The sequence below is a fragment of the Heliangelus exortis genome, chromosome 7 (assembly GCF_036169615.1).
Source record: "Heliangelus exortis chromosome 7, bHelExo1.hap1, whole genome shotgun sequence".
NCBI lineage: Eukaryota > Metazoa > Chordata > Aves > Apodiformes > Trochilidae > Heliangelus > Heliangelus exortis.
Genome location: NC_092428.1, coordinates 25,283,924 through 25,305,283, shown reverse-complemented (window position 1 = coordinate 25,305,283; position 21,360 = coordinate 25,283,924). Strand labels below are relative to the sequence as shown.

Sequence of the window (21,360 nt, the reverse complement as noted above, 5' to 3'; positions counted from 1 at the left end):
CAGCCAGGGCTCAAGGCATGGAAAACCAACAAAAAAGAAAGGCTAGGAAATCATGGGAAGTGGCTGATAACTTTAGATGAAGCAGTCACACCTGAAAATAACTATTTTCTGTCACAGCAACCAGCTTCAATAACCAAATTGTACTTGTACAACAGAATTTCAAGTTTAGTTTCATACTTTAGTTCTGCAGCTTGTTTCCACAGTATCCAAACTCTTTCCACTAACTTATGAACTCAGTTACAAAGCTCCAGATCTAGCTTGGTTTAGGCCCTCCTCACACTAAGAAGCAAAAGCTGAAACAGCTTCTCAGTAATGCTCTGTGAGACAGATGTTCCAGCTTTCTCCATCTGTATCACTGGTTTGGACCACATTCTGCTTTGTGTACCTGCTCCCATATTTTTTTCCTCCATAACCAGCTATAGCTTTAAGATTTTAACTCAAGTCCTCAGAACCATGCTCTGGGAGGTTCTTGCAACCAGCTCCAAAAGGAACAGGGGTTTCTCAGTTTCAGAAGCTTTGAATGCCATTTTCTCCGGATGTCTCAAGTAGACCAAACAAGTCCTATTACTCTCTTGCTGTAGATTTCCTCCTCATCACTTCCTTTTCTTATCTCATCAAGATGAAAAACAGTATGATGGTCTCTAAGTAGAAGTGTCAGCAGGGAGACTATCAGCAGAAATGTTTGCTTCAGCTGTATACACCTTACACAACGTTTTTGTCTACACCATGGAATTAGAACAGGACTGTGACTGGTGTTTCCTTTCTCTCTCCAAGGACAGGTTTATTAAGTGATTAATAATATGGAAATTGAGATAATCTGAAGAGAAAAGAAATCTTAACCTTCAGATTTAATGTGTTTTCAGCAGCTTTCTGCAGAAGAACTGAAAAAAACTCCATGATTTGTATCACTACAGTTCAGCAAGATAAATACCATACACTAAAGTGCTGTTCCCGTGGCACACGGTTCACATCAGGATGTGTAAATCTAGAAGATTTATATGAATTTTGTGGCCTTTACTTACAAGCACAGTAAATGCCTGTCTTACATGTCAATAACTGCTTTGGCTCAGGCACACTGCACAAAAACAGAAAAAGGGAACTTACCAATTTCCTCAGGAAGGTGTGTGAGAAGATTCTCTCCAAGCCCAAGGTGTGTCAGATTGGTAAGGTGACCAATACCTCTGGGAAGGGTGGTCAACTGATTATTAGTCAGAACCAATTTCTAAGGGGAGGGGAAAAAAATGATAAATATTAATTTAATGACTTTAGCTTTGAATGACAAAGTGACAAGATATATAGCTGTATTTGAACAACAAAAAAAATTCTACCCTTCAGTAACAATTCACACCCCTATTAAGCATTACTAAACATAAAAATAAAATAGTGCATAGTAAAATAGATGCCTAAATATAAAAGCTCTCATGAACATGACTGAAAGTAGAAACTACTCCTGTGGCAGTATTATAACAGTTAAACTCTTCAAAATTTGTTCAGGATTAACCAGTAAATCTGTGAAATAAAGCCTTAGTGAAGACAGATTGTGGATCAGGTTGCACAAGACATGAACTTTAGGTTCTTTGTCCATTTCCCAAATAGTTGCCCTCATCAAACTAGCTGTAATTAAATTAGTATGGTGTAAATAAAGGACACAAGATGTTTATCTCTGCCCATTATTGTTTCACCTGCAGGTCCTTGAGGTAAGCTATTTCATTTGGCAAGGATTCCAGTTTGTTTTCCTCTAGATCGAGCTCTCGGAGTTTCCGTAGATTTCCAATTCCATGGGGAAGTTTCTTTAGTAGATTGTTTGACAAGATAAGAACCTAAAACCAAAAACAAACAAGCAAAAACCAAACACATAGGATTTCAGCAATACAAGTGGTAGATAACAATTCAGACAAGATCTTTTTTTATTCTCAACTAACGGAATCCAATATTAGCCTTCATTCAAATTATGGAAGCAAACTGAATTGAAAAAATGTGATTAACACCATTTTTTAAAAAGTTTTTAATTACACAAATACACAGCTTTATGACAAAATTCTTTCAAATATTACTTTGCATAACAATAAGTGCAGAGCAAATACACCTTATTTCTTCAAATGACCAAAGAAAAACAATTTTTTCCTGAAATTCCCTATCATTTTGTTATCCCCCCTTATAGCTATCACATAACTGTGTGTTACATTATTTGCTGTGCTTGCCAAGTCCTCCTTTAAAAGTTTAATACTTCTCTTCTCCCAAAGTCCCTTTGGTTAGGAGCAGGAGGACATAAACATACAGATCAGAGCACCTAAGAAGAAGGCTGCATGAAAATTCACTGGCTTTTCAAAATGGTCTCCTACCACATATGGGCCCCTACTAAAGAGTTATCCTTTTGTTTCTCTCCTCCTTTCTAAGTTGAATCATAAATATTTAGGCCCAAGAAAAGTAGATTTATTTGCAACATCAGTCAACAGAGCATTACAGCCCATGCAAGCTAACAAGGATTAGAGGAGGCATAAGATTTATCCTCCAAAGCTTAACAGTTCTGATAAGTAATCAAGCCTCACACCAACCCAGTAAGGTAATTAATTACCACTTAAACAATGCTATTGTCTAGTTATTTAACAAGGAAACACAGAAACACAAGGATATGAGAGAGCACTCAGTGTGGACCCTCACACAAGCCACACACAGCCCTCTGCTAAGCCAGCCCAGACTGCAAATTCCTGGCTTCTACCCCTCCCAGCTCTCACTAGCCCCAAGTAACACCAAGGGCAGGAACACAATAGAAAGCAAGGCTAAAAATCAAGGTGAAAATCAAAATGAATAAAAGCCAAAATCCTAGCATGAGCACAAGGAGTATTTTGGTGGCCTTCCTTTATGTGCTATGAAATACACAGAATGATAAGAATAGTAACATTTTAATCACGTATCATGAAACAAAGGCAGGAACAGAAAATATTACCTACATGCAATGCAGCTGACTTAACACTGCTGTGGGAACCTTCACTTTTGTGTAAACACAGCCCAAATAGTTCTTTGTATTTTATTCTTTAATTACAGAGCAAAACAGTGCTAATGGGTCTGTGGACCATGCAGCTCTCCAGCTTTGGCAGCTGGCAGACCACCAGCAAATCCACTTGTTAGAGGTTACTAACTTCCCAATCACATCCATCACAGCCTTAACTTAAAGGGAAGTGGGCTACTAAATAGCTTTTCTTTTCCATATAATATTTTCCCCAAACTACAGGACTAATGAGTATCAAGAGCAGCAGTCACACTGGAAATCTGCAATTTCAAATAGGCCATGGGTTACTGTGCTTTGATTTTTCCCAGCAGCTCACAGAGGCCAGAAGGTCCCCTCAGCTACCCAAACAAGCACCTCTACCTTTATGACCCTCCAAGGCAATTAAATTTGCTTCTGCTGGTGGCACCTTGGGAACAGAGGACACAACAGGTTTCATTCATGGCTTCAACCTACAAGTTCTTCCCACTCGGAGGCTGAGATGTCCCACCTGGCTGCCTAAAAGGTTCCCATTCAAGTCACCTCTGGCTGTAGACCCCTTCATTACATTTTCCAGATCCATTATGTTTCCATGCTGGTCTCTCCAAAAAAATCAAACTGAGTTTGGTGTCATCTCCTTTACAGCAGTTAACTTCCTGTTTGGAAGAAGTTTCTTTCTACATGGCTAAAAACTTAGCTCTTTGTGCAGACACTCATCTAGAGCCTAAAGAACAACATTCAAAAGAACTGTTAACAACAACCACGTTTATCTAAACAGCATATATGTATTTACTTGGCTTCATTTGACCCCAAAGTAATATTAATTAAACCTGAAGCAGAGAATGCCTATGTGTAGAGTTTCACTTAGATGTTCATTCATACTCTTCTCACCTCAAGAGAAACAAGCCCAGATACATCCTCAGGGATTTTTGTGAGCTGGTTAGTTGCTAAGTTGAGTTCTACCATACTAGTCCAAGTCCCAAAGTCCAAGGGGAGAGAGGTCAGCTGATTGTCCTGTGATTTAACATATCAAGCAGTCAGGGTCTGAGCTTGCAAGAAGAAATTAAATTGCTTACAAAATATTTCTTAACAAAATAATCAATACTTAAAATCAGAGGAATAAGGTTTTTAGTTAGCCAAATACTTTTGGCTAATAATAAAAGTAATATTTTAATGTAAATAATTTAATATATTTAATATGCATTTTATATACAGTATATTTAATATATTTTAATATAAATAATTTTTTAAATAAAAATCATATTTTTAGCAGTCCCAAACTAGAGTTACAGAATTGATTCCATCTTACTAATATGAACTGAAGTGGAAAAATTTCTCAATATCTCATGTATCTCAGTTGTTAAAACATTTTCTGTCCTTTCTTTGCTGAATGCAACAAAGGGTGGGAAATAAAGGAACAGAAAATTCACCATAATTCATAAAGGTGCTAATAGCAGTGCTGGAATCCTAAGAACACATGGAGTTTGCTAAAAGGAAAAACAACACAACAAAAAAACCCCCACAACAACAAAACATAGAAAAAAACACCAAACATACCATAAAGAAAATATAAATTGATCTGAACATCTTACTGCTCAAAACATTGCTACAAAATTTGATCTAGACCAGACACTAAAAAAAAATAAATAAATCTAAAAAGTCTTGGAAAACATGCAAAGTTACAAAGGCATATGTGATATAAAAATCATGTTACCTAGGGGCCAGAAAGTGTTCTACAGCAGTAGCTCATCTTAGCTACTGCTCATACATTGGTTATTTTTTTAAAATAATGTAAGAACTTGAAACAAACTCATTCACAGAAAAACAATCTATTTTTCCTAGTTCTTCTTACTCTAAGTGTTTGTAGCACAGAGTTAAAGTTTCTTTTTCTGTGCTCTACAACTACTGCCAAAAGTCTCTAAACTTAGGTTTTGAATGAATATATTAAAAAAAAAAAAATTCCATAATCTTGTTTATAATCCAAACTGCAACAGTAGAGAGGGGGAAAGAAATAAGTCACTCTACATGTTCATGTCCCATGCGAATATTCAAGAACTTTGCAACCAACTCTCTTATTTTCAAGTTCATACTTAAGAGAATGTGACAAAAGCTTGAGTAATAAAGACAAATCATTAACATCTTGATGTGCATTTCTGAACCAACACAGAATTTGTCCCTATACAGACAGCAGCAATACCCACTCGAGTGTGATCAATTCCTTCCTTCTATCATTTAAGTTTGCTGGAATTCATGGAACAGCTAACAGTGCCCCTCATTGATTTTACACACAGTAGCATGTTTCTGTGCCTCACCTTCATGTTCAGCTTACTTAATACTTTAGCTCTAGAGAAAATTCCAAAGGGGATTTTATTGATGCGGTTGTGCTCCATATTGAGAGAGTAGATTGTGGAGAACTGGGACGGGCCACCCACGGGATAGGACTGGAAGCAGTTCCTGGCCAGTGTTAAACTAGTCAGTTTGACAAGGCTGGATAAAAGACCCTGTAGAGAGAAGAAAACCACCCAGGAACTTAAGACAGATTTATTTCAATACATCTTTTTTCTCTCATGGGTCTGATGTTCTTCCCCCCCTCAAGTCCTCCCCCTAAATAAGTGTTGCAACACATAAAGCAGTGTTAAATGTGATAAAACTTCCAACAGCAACATTCCCTGCTCACAGTCAGCAGCCTTTATTTTACTTTCCTCCTTTCTCCTTACATACTACTACTAGATACAAAAAAACCCCAAACCTATCACACTTACAAGCAGAAATTTAGGTTTCTAACTCTTTTCTCCTTTGAAAAGAATTTTTTTAGTAACACATTGCTACACCTGAGGAACTCTGAGGAGCTCAAGGGGCAGCAGCAGAGGGTCCATCCTGCAGAAAAGTTGTGGATTTTTGGCCATAAACACCCAGGCTGAGCTCCATTCTGGTTTCTCCTCACAGCTGAGGGTGGGGCCCAAAGAAGAGCAAGAACTGATGCTCAAACAGGTCTTTGATACTTCAGTACAAATCTTTGTTAATGCATTAACAATCCATAAGGTGAACACACCTGGTACCAAGAAGTTTCCTTTTAGGCTCTAACACTTTCAGACAACCAGGCAGGACAGAGAAAAGGAATGGGGAGGCAAGGGTTTGGAAAGTCCTTTATTTTTTTTCCTGTCTCCAAAATATTCTTAAGTAGTTATTATTCCACTTCTCTTTCTCCTCCTTCCCCCAAGCCAAAAATAAAAAAAATTAAAAAAAAATCAACGGTTTCCCACTGAATCCTGAGTCTCATTTCCCTGCAGTGTAACCAGACTTAAAATCTCAGTACCCTGGACCTCAGAGTTTATCTCAGAGTTTACATTGCTTGAAATGTGGGGATGAATAATGAGATGCAAATTACTTAAGTGTCACCTTGACTTATTACTATGCCAGCCCTATTTGTTTAGGTATTACAGAACTTGAGATGTGTGGCATTACATACCATAAATGATGCAGCATCTGCCCTTAGGAAAGAACAGTAGCAAAATAATGATTCCAACCATATTTGTAATTTCAGGATTTCTGGATTGCAATTTCAGTGCTATGTTCACTGTAAAAGCTTTAAGAACACGAGTTTGCTGTTTCACCAGGAAAACTTTGGCTACTTTTCTGAATAGTTTATTAACACTACTTTAAATAAAACACGATAAAGGACTTGTCTATGGTTCGTGACAAAAACGTTAAATGTTCAAATAAAATTCTGATGGTATCTTAGCTGTGAAGCAATTCTCCCTCTAAAGATAAAATAATGGATCCTCAAATCAGTATTAATTTAAACTAATCATTAACTAGTATAATCTTTGATTAGGAAATACAGCTTCTAGATAAACTTAAATTAACAGATATTCTCTGTCTTAGGGTTAGGCAGTCCCTCAGCTCTGTTACAGACACACTTTATTGCTTCAAATGGATCTTGGCATTTCAAAAAGCCATTTCTGAAGTCTGCTTCCACACAAAGAAATATTAAAAATGTTAGCTAATACACTCTAATAGCCTAGAGTAATTAAACACACTTGAAGGGAAGCAAGAGAGCTTTGGCACTACACAGAGAACAATGCTCTTGTATCTCTGAGAGCTGTAGCAGTGCTGCCTTCTCCCAGCCCATCCTTTTAAGATAAAATATTTATTAGGCATTGTGTCAGCACAGCTTCAGCTATGTTTTGAAATTCAGAAGTTTCTTTTAAAACTACAGTTCTTTGTATTAGAGCACATGATGTTTTACTTTAAACAGATTACAGTATAAATTATACACTTCTGCGAGGTAGCAGCTTAAGTGTTAACATATTGTTGGCAAATATATGTGAAGAAGGCAGCACAACCAGAGTTTTGCATTATGACTGAACATATTTTAAAGCAAGTAATCATCCCTCACGTTAGCTTTTTGTAATTACACCGTAGCTGCTTTTACAACACGTCTGGGGGGTGGGTAGACAGCTTAGCTCTCATCTTAAAAGCAGCTTGATGGCTTGCAGTCAGTTGCATTTTCTTAAATTAGTTTTACCCAAATATTTATTAAATTCTCTGTTTTCTGCCTATCGTTGATAGGTTAAAAAATTTATCTGAAGGAAAGTAGTTATTTATTGCACTTTGTTAATACAAATGCTTAACTCCAAATGTGTTTTGCTTTTTTCTTCTACGTATAGTTTCCTATACACCTCTTTAGATAAATTCTTAATTATTTGATACTAATAATTTAGAATTATTTTTTTTAATAGCTTAGGAAAGCAGATTGGACCACCATTAAAAGAGAACAGAATAAAATTCTATGTTGTGTCCTGAAGCCTTCATCTCCAAACAGTTCTAAAGCAATGGAAGAAAAATGCAAAATAAGAATCAATCACATCAGATTTTTTTCTGCCATCAGAGCAATCCTGCCCAGGTGCTAATGCTTCAAGTCCAACAGTTTCTCTAGATGTTTACTAGCACCAGAAGCCTTCAGTACACAGCCAAGTATCTCATACTCAGCTACCCTGCAAAATCCATCTCAGGAAAGTCAGAAAAGGACAATCAGGATGAAAGGTATAACCAGCACATGAAATAGTTTAAGTCTGCAAACATTAAAGCTGTATTTTAAAATTTGGTCTGTAACCAAATACTGCAGCTCTCCAGGACTGTGAAAATGGAGTCTACAGGGGCACCTTTCACAGAAATCTAAGGAGAGTATAGAAAAATATACAGAAGCACTGGGCACTGGGACTTTCTGCCTCTCTACCCCAGAGCTAGCAAAGCACTCTGATCAGAGAACATGCAACTAAAAGAAACTGACAAAGTGGCTCCAAAACTTCTAACTGTGGACATTCTTCTTGGTCCCACCCTAAGCTGGAAGCAAGAGACCAAGATAAGATAATCAAGTGCAGCTACTATAAAACGAAAATGGACTTATTTTCAACTCTCTCTTGTGATCCTCAGAGGTCACTGGAAAACGAAAAAATTATTCAGATTTTTATGTTTTATAACTGATAGGAGGTGTGTCAAGAAGCTGCCAGACAACATCTCATTGGTATCAAAAGCACACTTTCCCACATTAAAACAAGAATGCTGAGGCCAAGTAGCTGTGACAAGCTTTACCCATTCTCTTTAGGGTCATTCCTATCTCAATTAGATGGGAAAGAGATAAACCATTTTTCATTTTTCTACTTCTTTCCTACCTCCATGAAACAGAAACACTAACAAGCCCTTAGCTGGTTTGAATGGTAGGAACCTGAACTCTTGATTTAATATTTTCTAGAGACTGAGAACAGCAGATTGAATCACAAGCATTGCTCTCCTTTTTACTGAAGTTGTATGACATCAGTTTTTCTATAGTAGGCACACCTAATAGGTACAGAATTGCAATATTTCCCATTACACTCATGTAGATTAAAGCAATGGGTAGTCCTCAGAACTATGATGCAAGATGAAACAATTTGACATGCTCCAATCCCTCTGTAAAACACCAGTGCCTTACAACATTCCCTCCCAAATCCACTCCCTCTAATTCTCACCTCTGGCAAAGTAGAAATGTTGTTGTTCTCCAGGTTCAGTTCATCAAGTTCACTGCATTTTGCTAAGGACTTGGGAATTGCTGACAGCCTATTGTACCTCAGGCCAAGACGACTTAGACTGGACAGATTTCCTGCAGGTAGGAAACAAATACAAATATATCATTAGATTAACACAAATATTTGACTCCTGATTCTTCTGTTGTCTCACTCTCTACACTTCAAACTTTTTATGTGGTAAAATGGACCTATCATCCCAAAAGAGGCAATATATGAGTTACGGTGCTTTCCAACTGAGAAGTCAACCATGAAGAAGTGGACTGTGCATATCAAATATTCTGAAATTGTGCAGACTTAGGTCCTATTGTAGAAGTCACTCCATCCTGTTCTTCCCACCAACAAACAACTCCATCATTTTCCAGATGCCCCCAAAATTACTTTTTAAAATTACAGCTAGCATCATTCAATGCCATGACTCATGTTACCAGAACTTGGGCACACATCACACAGCTCGGGTCCTGGCAAAACAATTTCCTCTACAGGGAAAAAAACCTTTCACCATCCTTTTCAGCTTTCTCCACAAGCAGCAACGTCTTTTAAAGTGATATTAAAAATAATAATTAAAGATAACAATAATAATAATTGCAAGTTTTCTGAATGATACCAAAGGAAAAGTCTGGAGGAAGTTGGCAAAAACCTCAGCAATAGCTGCACCTAAAAATGTTACTGAATATCTCCAGGCTGACAGCCCCTGTTGATTCATGTTTGTCAGGAAAAAAATGCTTAAGAAACTTGCAGCTTGAAAATATTCAATCTGAGGCTCCCTCTAGCTCTAACTTTTACAATCTATCAAGTCCTCAAGACCAAAAATCAGCTGCTCAAGGATGGTTTTCAACAAAATAGTGAAGGGGCATTTCCAGTCCCCTGTTGGTGGTGAGATGCTGAACTTCACTGAAAAGTCAACTGGCAAACAGTATGAAGAAGAGAGCTCAGTCTTCTGGCTCATGGCTACGATCAGAAAACGTGGCTGTGCATCTGCACAGATCACACCAGTGGGGATTGTGAGCAGATTCACACAAGCAATCAGTTCCCTGCAAAACATTTGCTGTTTTACACTTTTACAACTGCTCGTGGCACAACACATTTGTTCTGCAGACTGAAGTACCAAAAAGACACATTAGAAAAGAAACATCAGATTTAGCAAACAGCAGCAAGAATAAGGAGAAATAACTTAAAAAGATAAGGGAAACTTAATACGTACAGTATAACTACTTATGAAATGAAGGATATATTAACATCTATGCATTTGTACTTATAGCAAGGTTATAGAAGAAGTGAATGTATACAAAATATGCTTGGAAGCAAAGAATGAAACAAAAGGAGACTGAAAATTAATACAAATGCTACAATGGGATCTACTAGACAGAGGAAATGTATTAACAAAATAATATCTTTCTTGAATTTGACCAAAATATACCATAATAACTTCGTCAACATTTACTGCAAGAATCATCCTACATCACTGAGTAGCTGGAAATGTCATTAATGAAAACTGGAAATTAAGAATGCTGTATGATTCACTGTAGGGACAGTGAATGGAGAGTCACAAGACCAGCAAAGTTAAAAAAAAACAAAAACAAAACACCCCCAAAAAAACACCAAAACAAAACAAAACAAAAAAACAACCCCAAAAAACCCCCCAAAAAAGCCAAAAAAACCCACAAACCAAAAACTAACCACGCAAACAAAAAAACTCCACACAGTTATACTAAAAAATTATTTAGGTCCTACAAATCAAGAAAGGAGAAAGAAAATGAATTTTCAGTGCATATCTGATGTTTAGCTAAGAAGTTTAGCAACAAATTTCACTTAGTATTGTAAATAATGAAGCAAGAACTAAAACAACAGGTTGTCACCTGGAGCTGCCTGACTAGTAGTATCTCGCATTGGGATTTTTATTTATATTTTTAAAGTGCTTTTTCTGAGCAAGTAAACAATTGGCATCTGCAGAAACAGCAAAGAAAGCCTCCCCTTAACCAAAGAAGATATTTAAAATCCAGTATTGGATTTTACCAATATTGCTCTCCAGAGCACAATTCTTCATCTTTTGAGGTTATCCTATAGTGCATGTATGTACTAAAGGAAATAATTAAGAATAAATAAGACCTCTTTGAAGCCTACAATTGACTCATTTGAAGATGCACATTCATATGTAATGGAGCTATTTCATGTAATATTTGGGGAGATCTGACACTGCTGGCTGTTTAGGAAACTGGCCTTGCTTTACACAACAGCCATCCTGTTGCAAGGCATCAAGAGCATTAGGATTCACCATCCTAGGGATGAACAAAGCACTCCCTGACAGCATTTCTTGGAATATTTACTGCTTTGCTAATAAATCAAACGACAAACTTTGCACAAAACGAGGTATCAATCTGCTGGTCTTTTCTACTCCTTAAACTTTGAGTTATATGCTGGATTTTTCAGGCAAGTCAGATGAACAGGGAACAAACAGCTCTAGCAGGCAGCGTGATGCCAACTGTTGCTTAGCAATGCAACGTTGCTATGCCAGTGCCCAGATTGTGAGCACAGGTTGTATGTATATGGCTCTCATCCTACCAGCAATGTGGCATTTCAGAAAAATGAAACAAAGCAGCCATTAGAGAGAATCACACTCTATCATAATTTTCCAGGAGGGAATGACACACACTGGCTACCCTCGTGGCATTATCAGAAAGGAGGCGTAAGCAGCAGCTCTCAATAACTTTTTTTTTTTTTTTAATAAGTAGCATTTCTCAATAAAACTTTATCACAGCTTCTCTCCTACTCATCTTTCTCTTCCATGGGCAAGGTATGCAAAGGCAAAAGTGAAGACACATTCTATGTATGCCAGGCTCCCTGTGACTGTTTTACACACCATACCACTAAATACAATTATTCCTGACAACCAGAGCAGCAAGATTCCAGCTGGGGCTTCACCAGTATCACCTCTCCCTCTGATCCTGGAATTGTTGTCCTGTTGGCCTGCAGGCAGTATGGGTTGACTTCAACTTAGAATTTGTTGCCATTTAGGCTTCTGTCAGTAAGATTCAGGTATTTTTTTATCCTCATTAGAGTCCATATTCACACCTCATTGTGAATACAACATAGTAAGAAACCCTTATGAGCATTTATCTTCCTTCTTTTTTACAGGAATGCTCAGTACAGTAACGTTAATATCTGCTTCCATGGGACACCTGGCTAACATCTGCAGGCTTCTCACCAGCTCTGACCAAGTGACAAACTCTAGTTTACAGCAGAAACTGTTACAAGTTGCTAAATTTTACTGTAAAAATTGATCCCATTTACAGCTCCCTGATATACCTAGCTGATATTCACTTGGACCTGCTTTACAGGGCTTCCATTCATCTCCACCTTCTCCAGTTCAGCTACTGGTTTCAGAGATGGCAGAGTAATAGGTACTCTGCTGATGTGCTGTCAGGTGAAGGCAAGTAAGGTAACAACTGAACACAATCACCTCAGTCAGTCATCAGGATCATTTGGGGTTGTACTTTTGTCACTGAACCCATACCTCAGTGGTTCCTCTAAAACAGTGCCTCCCAGGTAAAGTGACTCAGAAAATGAAGCACTGGATGTCCATGAACATGACAGTTTGGTAACTGCAACTGAAAAGCACCTACTACCAGGAAAAGCAAGAAGCAAAAGCTCTTCCAATTTTTTTTTTTTTTTTTAGGAAGTCCATTATAAAAACCCTTGTAAACTCAATCACCCCATCCATTTGTACTTCTAAAAATACAGAATTCAAGCCTACGCCTTAAACTTACATCAAAGCCCAAGAAAGTCACTGAAATATTGGTTTAGTTCAACTTTTGGCACGAATCACTCTTGGGAACCAGAGTCACACAGCCACTTTGTTTCAGGTTCCTTTTCTCACTAGCAAAGTGTAATAATGCCCAGCAATGGGCTCCACGTTGCCCAGTCCTCAGGGTTGAAGCAAAATGACTACAGAATTCATAATCACCTCATCAGAGTGACTGCATCTCTCTCTCTCTCAGGGTTAGCTATTTAATTTACACAGAAAAGAATTAAAAATTACTTGGAAGCCTTCAAATCCAGAAACATTAAGCTTATTATAAATGGGATTCGAAATAGATAGTTTTAATCAAATTCTTTATTAAAGGTGCCTCAAAACATTAGTCAAAGGAAAATCAGGTGTTTGCCAATTCTAAAATGAAGGGAAGACTGGAAATAAAGCAGAAAACCATGCTTACAAAACCACAGATTTTTAGAAAGAGCACCTGAAGTGGTTCTCTAAGTAGGAGCAATACATCTCATTCTTGAGTACTTCAAAATCAAGAGAAACGGGACCTGGTCTGCTGAATAATATAAAGAAAACCAAATTCCTAATTCAAAAATCTTATCAGTGCTTTTAAAAGGGAGTGACAAATGTTCTCTTCTTCTGAGGTTTATCACACCTCTTCCTTTCCCTTCCTTAGTTCAAATAATCCTTCAGTTTCCCTATCCTTGGATGAAGGGTCATTAGTGCAAAATATTACTGCATGATTACTAAAAGATGGTATAATAATCTGTTTCATATAGCTTAATTCATCAAGTTAGTTTGCTGTCAGGATCAGTTGCTGCCTTCTATACAAACAAGAAGCAACAGAGCAATTTAAAATCTGTTCAGTAGAGAAACTCTTCTGCAGATAACTACAAAAACACAAATTGGACTTACAAGAGTAGGCACATCAAAACCCCATGAGATTGTAATCAAAAGTATACACAAACCTGATAGCACACTTTAGATAACTGCAAGAACTTGCTACAACCAACATGGCACTATTCAATATTTCTGCCTTCTGTAACTATTCTTAGCTTTTGATTTCACTAAACTTTAGTGAGTAGCTATATCTTAAAAAATGTTTTACATGACCCACACACTATTTCACAGAGCACAGTTCGCTTAATTCACTAAGGTACCATCTTCTAAGAGAAAAAAATTAGCTGTTTTGCACACAAAAGGCAACAGATGTCACTTTTAACAAATATGAAAAGCAAGAGGCACATCCAAAATTTAAAATTTGAAAAAAGTAAACAAGTAAATTAAACTTTGTCACTTACAAAACCCCAAAGAAACAAACACAAATTAAGCTTAATATAATCTTGTGGAGAGAATAACAAAGGTGACAACATGGAATGAAAAGCCAAAAGAGGTTCAATGACTATGTTACAAAGCAGGTGGGACATAAAGCCTTAAAAGAGTTGAAAACTGCACAGAAGAAACAAGCTAGAGATTTCCAGCTATGCACAGAAATTAAACACTCTCTTCAAATATTTCAATATGGCCTAAAATAGCAGTAAGTCAGAAGATGCCACAGAAGATGTACCACACTTTGTAGTTTGTTTTTTTTTTTTCCCAGATATTGGCCATATTCCATGACAACTGTTGAACCCTGTCACAGATTTTTAGGTGAAAGGAACTGTTGACACATTTAATCTATTTTCTTGTCAGAAAGCAAACCATTTCCCCTGATAGCTGTAGAGTAAAACAGAAGGGTTCAGATAAACCATTTTAACCTTCAGTTGCATTCCAGAAGCAGAGATGATGTCTGTCAGTGCCCAGTGCTGAGGCAGAGTGAAGTCACTGATCTGGCAAAGCATCCTGAAGAGCATGGTGCAGAGGAAAGGAGAACAGAACCCTTGAGTAACTACTCATCTGATCTGGGAGCAACTCCTTCCTAAAGCAAAGCCTATAGATTTGTATGACTGTAAACTGGTGTCAGTCATCAGAGAGGTCAAATCCTATCTACAAACAGGGCTGGGAATGTTCCACAGCCTCTGGCTAAAGGCTGATGTTTTAGGAAAATCGGGACTGGAACTAAAAGGTGATGGAATGGGGAGGGCAACAACTCAGGGAAACTGTGGAAGAGAACAGAAGTCCTCCTGAGCATTGCTGCCAACTACAAAAGCCAAAGCATGAAATATAATTACACTCTTCCAAATACAAAGGTACAGTTGAACACAACACAAAATGTGACTTATGAATTCTGGATTTAACTGGTTTAGCAGTAAAATGATTTTTAGTGTATTTTAATAATTTTTCTTTCCAGCCACCTATACTTCCTTATATATGAGGCCACTGTAGAAAGCAGATTTAGACTCACAAATTACAAGGTCAGCAGGATCCATCGTTTTTGTCCTGCTCAAACCAAGGTGCATTATCCTTCTTACATAAAGTCTAGGAATTCTCATAAAAGATGTAATCATCTAGAAAGCTCTTTAACTTAAATTTAAAATTAATCTCTACCATCCTTAGTTGGTTAAATGCCATTTGAAGAAAGCAGAGAGATTGCTATCTATTTTCAGTCTAACAGAATCAACCAAAGACAGGTTTTCCCTCATTATTTCAAAATTAAGGCTAAGGCGTGACCCTGTCAGCAGTTATTTTTCAGCTCTGATTCAAAACCATAATCACTGCAGACTGTGTGAAAGATGCTTGCAAGATGCTGGCAAAAAGTGAGTGACAGAGGCTCAAGTATCTGACACACACCATGCACATCACCTGCATGAGGCTGGGGAGCACAAACTCTTAGTGACATGTTTCTGAAGCTGCCTAAGCTATAAAAATTCAGCTTCATTTAACACACATTCATCAAAGTGCTTGTAACTAATCGACCTGCTTGTCTCTATTCTGATGTGTTCCTTTGAATCACTCTTCCTTCATGCTTGCTCCTATAAAGAAAGTAAAATTATGTTTTTTTCTTTTTGCAGTATACAAATCATACTGAAAATGCTGAAGTGCAGTTGTAATATATCTGTACCTATTGGTTTCTGCATCCAATTACTGTACCATGGGTACATTCACTAAAACAAACTGTCCCCATCTCAATCATACCAGGAAGAATATGCAACCAAAATACAAACTAAAAAATACTTTCATAAATACAAATCAATTCAATAAACTCAGAATCAAAAAGCCAATGGATGCTACCCTAACTTCTACAGAAAGCCAGCACATAGATATTTAACTATGTTGGGCTTGCATTGGAGATTTATTTATTAAAAGAAAAAAAGGAAACTGTAATTAGCTGAAAATGATACAAACATACAAAATCACTGCACATTGCAAGAGAGTCAGAAGTAACATTTGGAACTGATTTTGGGTTATAAATGAAAGTGTTACATTTTACTCAATTCATACTACCTAAAATAACACAAAGCTACTAAATTATTTCATTTACTTTTGATAGTCTTATTCGCCTTTTTAACTGACTATTTAAAAACTTCCTGCAAAATTAAAGATTTACATAAATTTAAATCACACTGAAGAAGAGTTTATAGCTAACGGGCAGTGCAAAAAACACATTAACCTTTCCAAAGTGATAGATACATTTAATTTTTTAAGTCTGCCCTACTATACAGATTAAACATAAAATATACAACACATTAATATACATTTATAATTGTAATTAATTAAGGAATAAGAATTTTTGCACTCGGACTAGTGATCCACCCAGGGTTTTCTCTCCGGAAAAAAAATGGCCAACAGCAGATATCAAGAGAAGAACCTAAAATAGAGACCTAAGAGGAGGGGAAGCACAAGCTGAAACTTCTCTAAGAGCCAGTGGAGATTCAACACTGTGTGGCTCAGACTCACAGAGAATGTTAGGGGTAAAAAGGGACCTCTGGAGATCTTCTAATCCAACCACGCTCAGTGACCTCCTGCATGTAGCAGCAAATAATACATTTTTCTTCTGCACAATTGTCACACTGACCTCTGAACATTTTACCATTTACAGCCACCTGTGTGAACACCAACAACCAAGCTTTCCCTACCCCTTGCATGCAGTACAATCTACTTTTTACTGGTTTCAGGTTGACACAGCAGAGCTTTGCTTCATCCCTCCTGCCCTGCTGTGTGAGGAGGCAGTGAGCAGTCCTTTCCCACTTACCCTTTCCTGACACTATTTTCTAGCCAGTTTCACTGTTTTATATTTACTAAGAGTAGAATTGAAGCCAACACGAACCAGAAACTTCATTCCCTTTTTCAGACCACCACAAGAACTAACAGAGCCTTATAATAGCCCAAAAGTGAGAGTGGGAGCCACTGCTCTTCACCAGATTAGAAAAAAAAAAATAAAAATAAACCACACACCACAGCCAAGGTTATTGCACCAGCCCATTATTAGCAGAATCTAGTTTCAAATGTCCCATTAACAGCACAGTCCAAGAACAAAGCCTTAGACAAAGTACTGAATGCTGACCAGATGTCCCAGTGTGAGCCTATGGATAAGGGTTTGATCCTGCAAAGTGCTGAACACACAGACCAAAGCACCAGGTCACCTGCTTACATTTTAAGAACATGAATATTGCCCTCAAAGCTTCAGCAGGAGCCCATGCTCTCTGCTCCTTCACAGTGACAAATAATTAGTAACATCAAACCCTTCAGTCCTGTAGAAACATCACCTTTGAGCACTGAGGGAGCTGCAGGTCCTTTGCTGGGTTTCATCAGAACCAGCACATTTGTCAGATGTTTCAGAGTAAGACTTCTCCAGTTTTTGCTAATCCTGCTAAACTTAAAACACCATCTCTTAAAGCAGTTCACTTTTCTACAGAAATATCTTTACTGGGGCTTCTAGGGACATCCAGCTCTCAACCACTCTTTTTATAACCTGAGCTGTACCAATTATGTGTGCCTGGTTCTGGTCCTGATGCTTCACGTTTTATCAACTCGATGTTCCAAAAGCACAACAGTGCTCTCAGAGGTACACTGGGGGCAAACTGGGTTAGAAGCTTAGTTTGTAGAACAATTTCAACCAGCAAAAATTAAAAAGCTAATCCACATAATATTTGCTTTCTTGAGAGCTGTGATTTCAACTTCTGAGCTAATGTGCCACGGTGAAGGGCAGGAATATTCTGCAGGGCTTCAAATATGCCTTTCATTTTCCTAACCATCTCTTAGGAACAGTGCCATGTCAGACACTGGAAACTGTGTCCAGTGATGGAATTTTTTGTACTTTTAAAGTATCATTTTGGAACATTTACAGCTGACTATTCTTTTTCTTATTAAAATGTCTGTTGCCTTAAATGTCCATGAATATGGCACATTAGACCATAATCAAACTGCACACGTAAACCCACAGAACTAGAAAATTACAAACCAGATGAAGAATCTGTTTTTTTTTTTTTAAGCTGTCATTCTGTTTCTGTTAAATTTCTTTCTCAAATAAGTGTTTCTGTGCTGTTAAATAAGAAATTGTGAACACATTTGTGCAGAATGCTAAAATTAAAAGTTCAAAGAGAGAACACTCACAATGTGGTATTTGCAGCACAAAAATTTTCTAAGCCAGCATGTAATCCAAAGAAACACTTTACTCCACCCAAAATTTGCTTTCTCTCTGTCTCAAAAGCCCATTTTTTTTAACATAAATTTTATACTCTTCACCTTCTTTTAGGTATCTTTTGGACATATAGGTGTGCCGACTAAGTACACAGAGATAAGACATTGAGCAAATAAAAGCAATCAATTTCCTTCCCCCTTACCCACCCTCCCCCCCACCAAAAAAAAAAAAAAAAAAAGCATGGGGGTGGGAGGGTAAATCTGCAATTAAAACGTTAAGCAGCTAAGATCCCACTATGATTTTGCTTCTAGACTTGAGACACTTGGAATATGCTAAGCTGTTCCACAGAGCTCATTTTTCTTACAGGAAGTGATCTAATATACAAAGTACTTTACAATTTTCAATCAACAGAAATACAGATATGAATGTATTAAGCCAATAAAGCAAGACATTAGGTCACTTCCTGACAACCAATATCTAAAATCGACATTTGTTACTGCACAAAAGTGTGCTTATAAATCATTGGTTGAAACAAGAACTTTGTATTTTTACAGAGTGGGTATATTGGCTCTGCCACCTCTGTTATCATCACTGATGTATAATCCCTTCCCTGCCACTCCCCTGCATCTCACCCCTCCAACATCCCTTCCTCGCAGCTCTGGCACCTTGCATTATGGAACTGAGTTAGAAAACAAACCCTTTTTCATTTTATTTTTTTAATTGGCAGGTCCACAAATCTTCCTGTGGAACAAACAAAACTTGGTCAGATAGTCCAGCAGTCAATTTAAGAAGTGTTTTGCGAGGATTTTGGGTGGGGGAAGGAGGGAAGGGGTCCCTTTTTAAAGTAAAGGAGAAATAGAAAAGGATGGGAGGTCTTTTTCAAAGCAGCTTGACAAAAAGATCCCTCTCAAGGAAAATAAATAAAATAAAAAAAAATAAAATAAAAAAAAAAAAAAAACCAACAACAACAACAAAACAGGTCTCCAACAAAAGGGTGTCCGTGGGGGAGGAGGGGACAGCAGAAAATCTGCTCTGTAACAGAAGGCTCTGAGTACATTAAATATTTATAATGAGCAAATGTGCTTGGTCTTTTTTGTACTCAGCCTGAGACCCCCACCCCAGCTTGACTGAACCGGGGAAACATTCACAGCACTTGGATACTGAGCATACCAAAACCTGGCATTTGTAAACGCTGCAAGAAAAGCTTCCTGTGCCAAAAAACCAGGTAGGTATCAGTGAATAAAGGAGAGAGAAACTGGAGGGAGAGATGGAGCAGCTGTCCCCCAGCTGCCCCCAGAGGTGTGTGCCAGGAGGCCACGCACCATTTACTCCTGGGTTCTTCTCAGTACTCAAGAGTCTCTCCCTGAACAGCCCCAACCACAGAGCAAGTTGTAATCTAAAAATCAAGCCACAGCTTGCTTTCATGTTGAACCAAAACTGCAATGACTAAGAAAAAAAGCCAAAGTTGCTGAACAGGCTATGGCTGCCTTTTTGTACCATGCATTAATGTAGGTTGATCATTATCATTTCGGCTGGAGCTTAAGATTTTTCCCTTCAGTATTCATTCCTGGCTGTTTGTGAACTTTAAGTGGCACAAGTGCTGATTTCTGATGTTAAGTTTTTACTTTAAAAAGAAATGCTCAGGCTACTACATGATGGTGAATAAAAACAACTGGTATTTTCCAGTGAAGCAAAACCTGAGCTAGTATAAGGTTAAAGCCATGAGAGAACACTGCTGCCTCTTGCCATTCTTCCTCTGTCTTTGGTGGTCTGTAGAGCTATATAGCACAGGTATTTAGCTTAGATAAAAATGTAAAGAGACAGCTATATACACTTAAAAGTAAGTAACTTCAAAAAACTATAAAGACAATACAACGAAAAAAAGAAAGAAAAGCAGAAATCCAGTCTAACCAGGTATAAACCTGACTCAATACAAACCACCTCAGCTTACAATAACTTTCTGAAGAAACAGATGAGTCCAAACCATCTTGATTGCACAGTCAGCAATTTCCTGTCACAAATTACTCAATAGCCTAAGTCTTGCAGCACATTATATGAGTTTTGTGGTCCTTTGAGAAGCTCAGTGACTGCCAGCCACTAAACAACTCAGTAAATCATACTCCTGTTCTGTGTAAGAACCAACAACAGTGGTCTACGAGCCCTGGCAACTGAAATCTCACACTTTAATTTTCCCATAATTAGCAGTTTATCCAGAGAACTCACTTTCTAAATATGCTATATACAGTACACATAAATTTTATTTAAAACAACTTTCAATAAGATTTACAAAACATGAATTGTGTAAGTTAGATGCAAACTCCAGCTGGAACAGGATGGGATGTCCATAGTTTAAAAATATCAGTCCAGGAAAGAACTTAAGTTCCAATGGATACTTTATCAATATAAACTGTTCAGGTCAAACTTTCTAAACAAAAAGCCTCAGTAGCTCCACACTCAACAATTTACTGCTAGAAGAGAAGCTGGAATGTTTTTAAGTTTTTCTTCACTCTTCTGCTCATTCTCTTTACGATGCATTTAAGTATATAAACAATATTTATACTGAACATTTTGCTAAAGTGATAACATTTCATCTTCTGAGAATGTTCTGGTGACAAATAAGAGCTTAAAATAATGATGGTCTTGGGTTTTGTCTTTTTAAAATCACAGCATGCATCTTTCTCTGCCATCTGTTAAAACTGATTTAATTAACTAGGAAAAGTCATATTTTGTTGTTTCATCCTATATGAGATTCTGAAGCCAACCAGGACAGTATTTATTTCAGTCTTATTCCCACTCTAAGTTGCAAATCCTCTATATATTGCTGCATTAGAAGACAGACTTTGTGCACTTAAAAGGGTTTTTCAGTGGTTCTATGGAAAAGCATTAAATATATAGAATTAATTTCAAACATTCATCTTTTTAGTTCTATTCTTCTTTAGCTAAAGACCTTAGTTAAAACTATCTGCCAAAGTATTACACTTCAACTAAGGGTCTTCTAGCCTTTTATTCCTTTATATGCTCAGCT

At 37.4% G+C, this 21,360-nt stretch overlaps 1 protein-coding gene across 1 annotated transcript in view; it reads right to left on the bottom strand.

Annotated features, from left to right (window-relative positions):
• The window catches only part of SHOC2 (SHOC2 leucine rich repeat scaffold protein), a 41,196-nt gene that overhangs the window by 5,444 nt on the left and 14,392 nt on the right, over positions 1-21,360 (bottom strand). The window contains exons 3-7 of the mRNA XM_071749392.1: positions 8,998-9,128; positions 5,299-5,487; positions 3,878-4,000; positions 1,683-1,820; positions 1,105-1,222 (exon numbers count right to left, since the gene is read on the bottom strand). Of these exons, the coding sequence (XP_071605493.1) occupies positions 1,105-1,222; positions 1,683-1,820; positions 3,878-4,000; positions 5,299-5,487; positions 8,998-9,128 (699 nt within the window). The remainder of the gene's footprint in view (positions 1-1,104; positions 1,223-1,682; positions 1,821-3,877; positions 4,001-5,298; positions 5,488-8,997; positions 9,129-21,360) is intronic.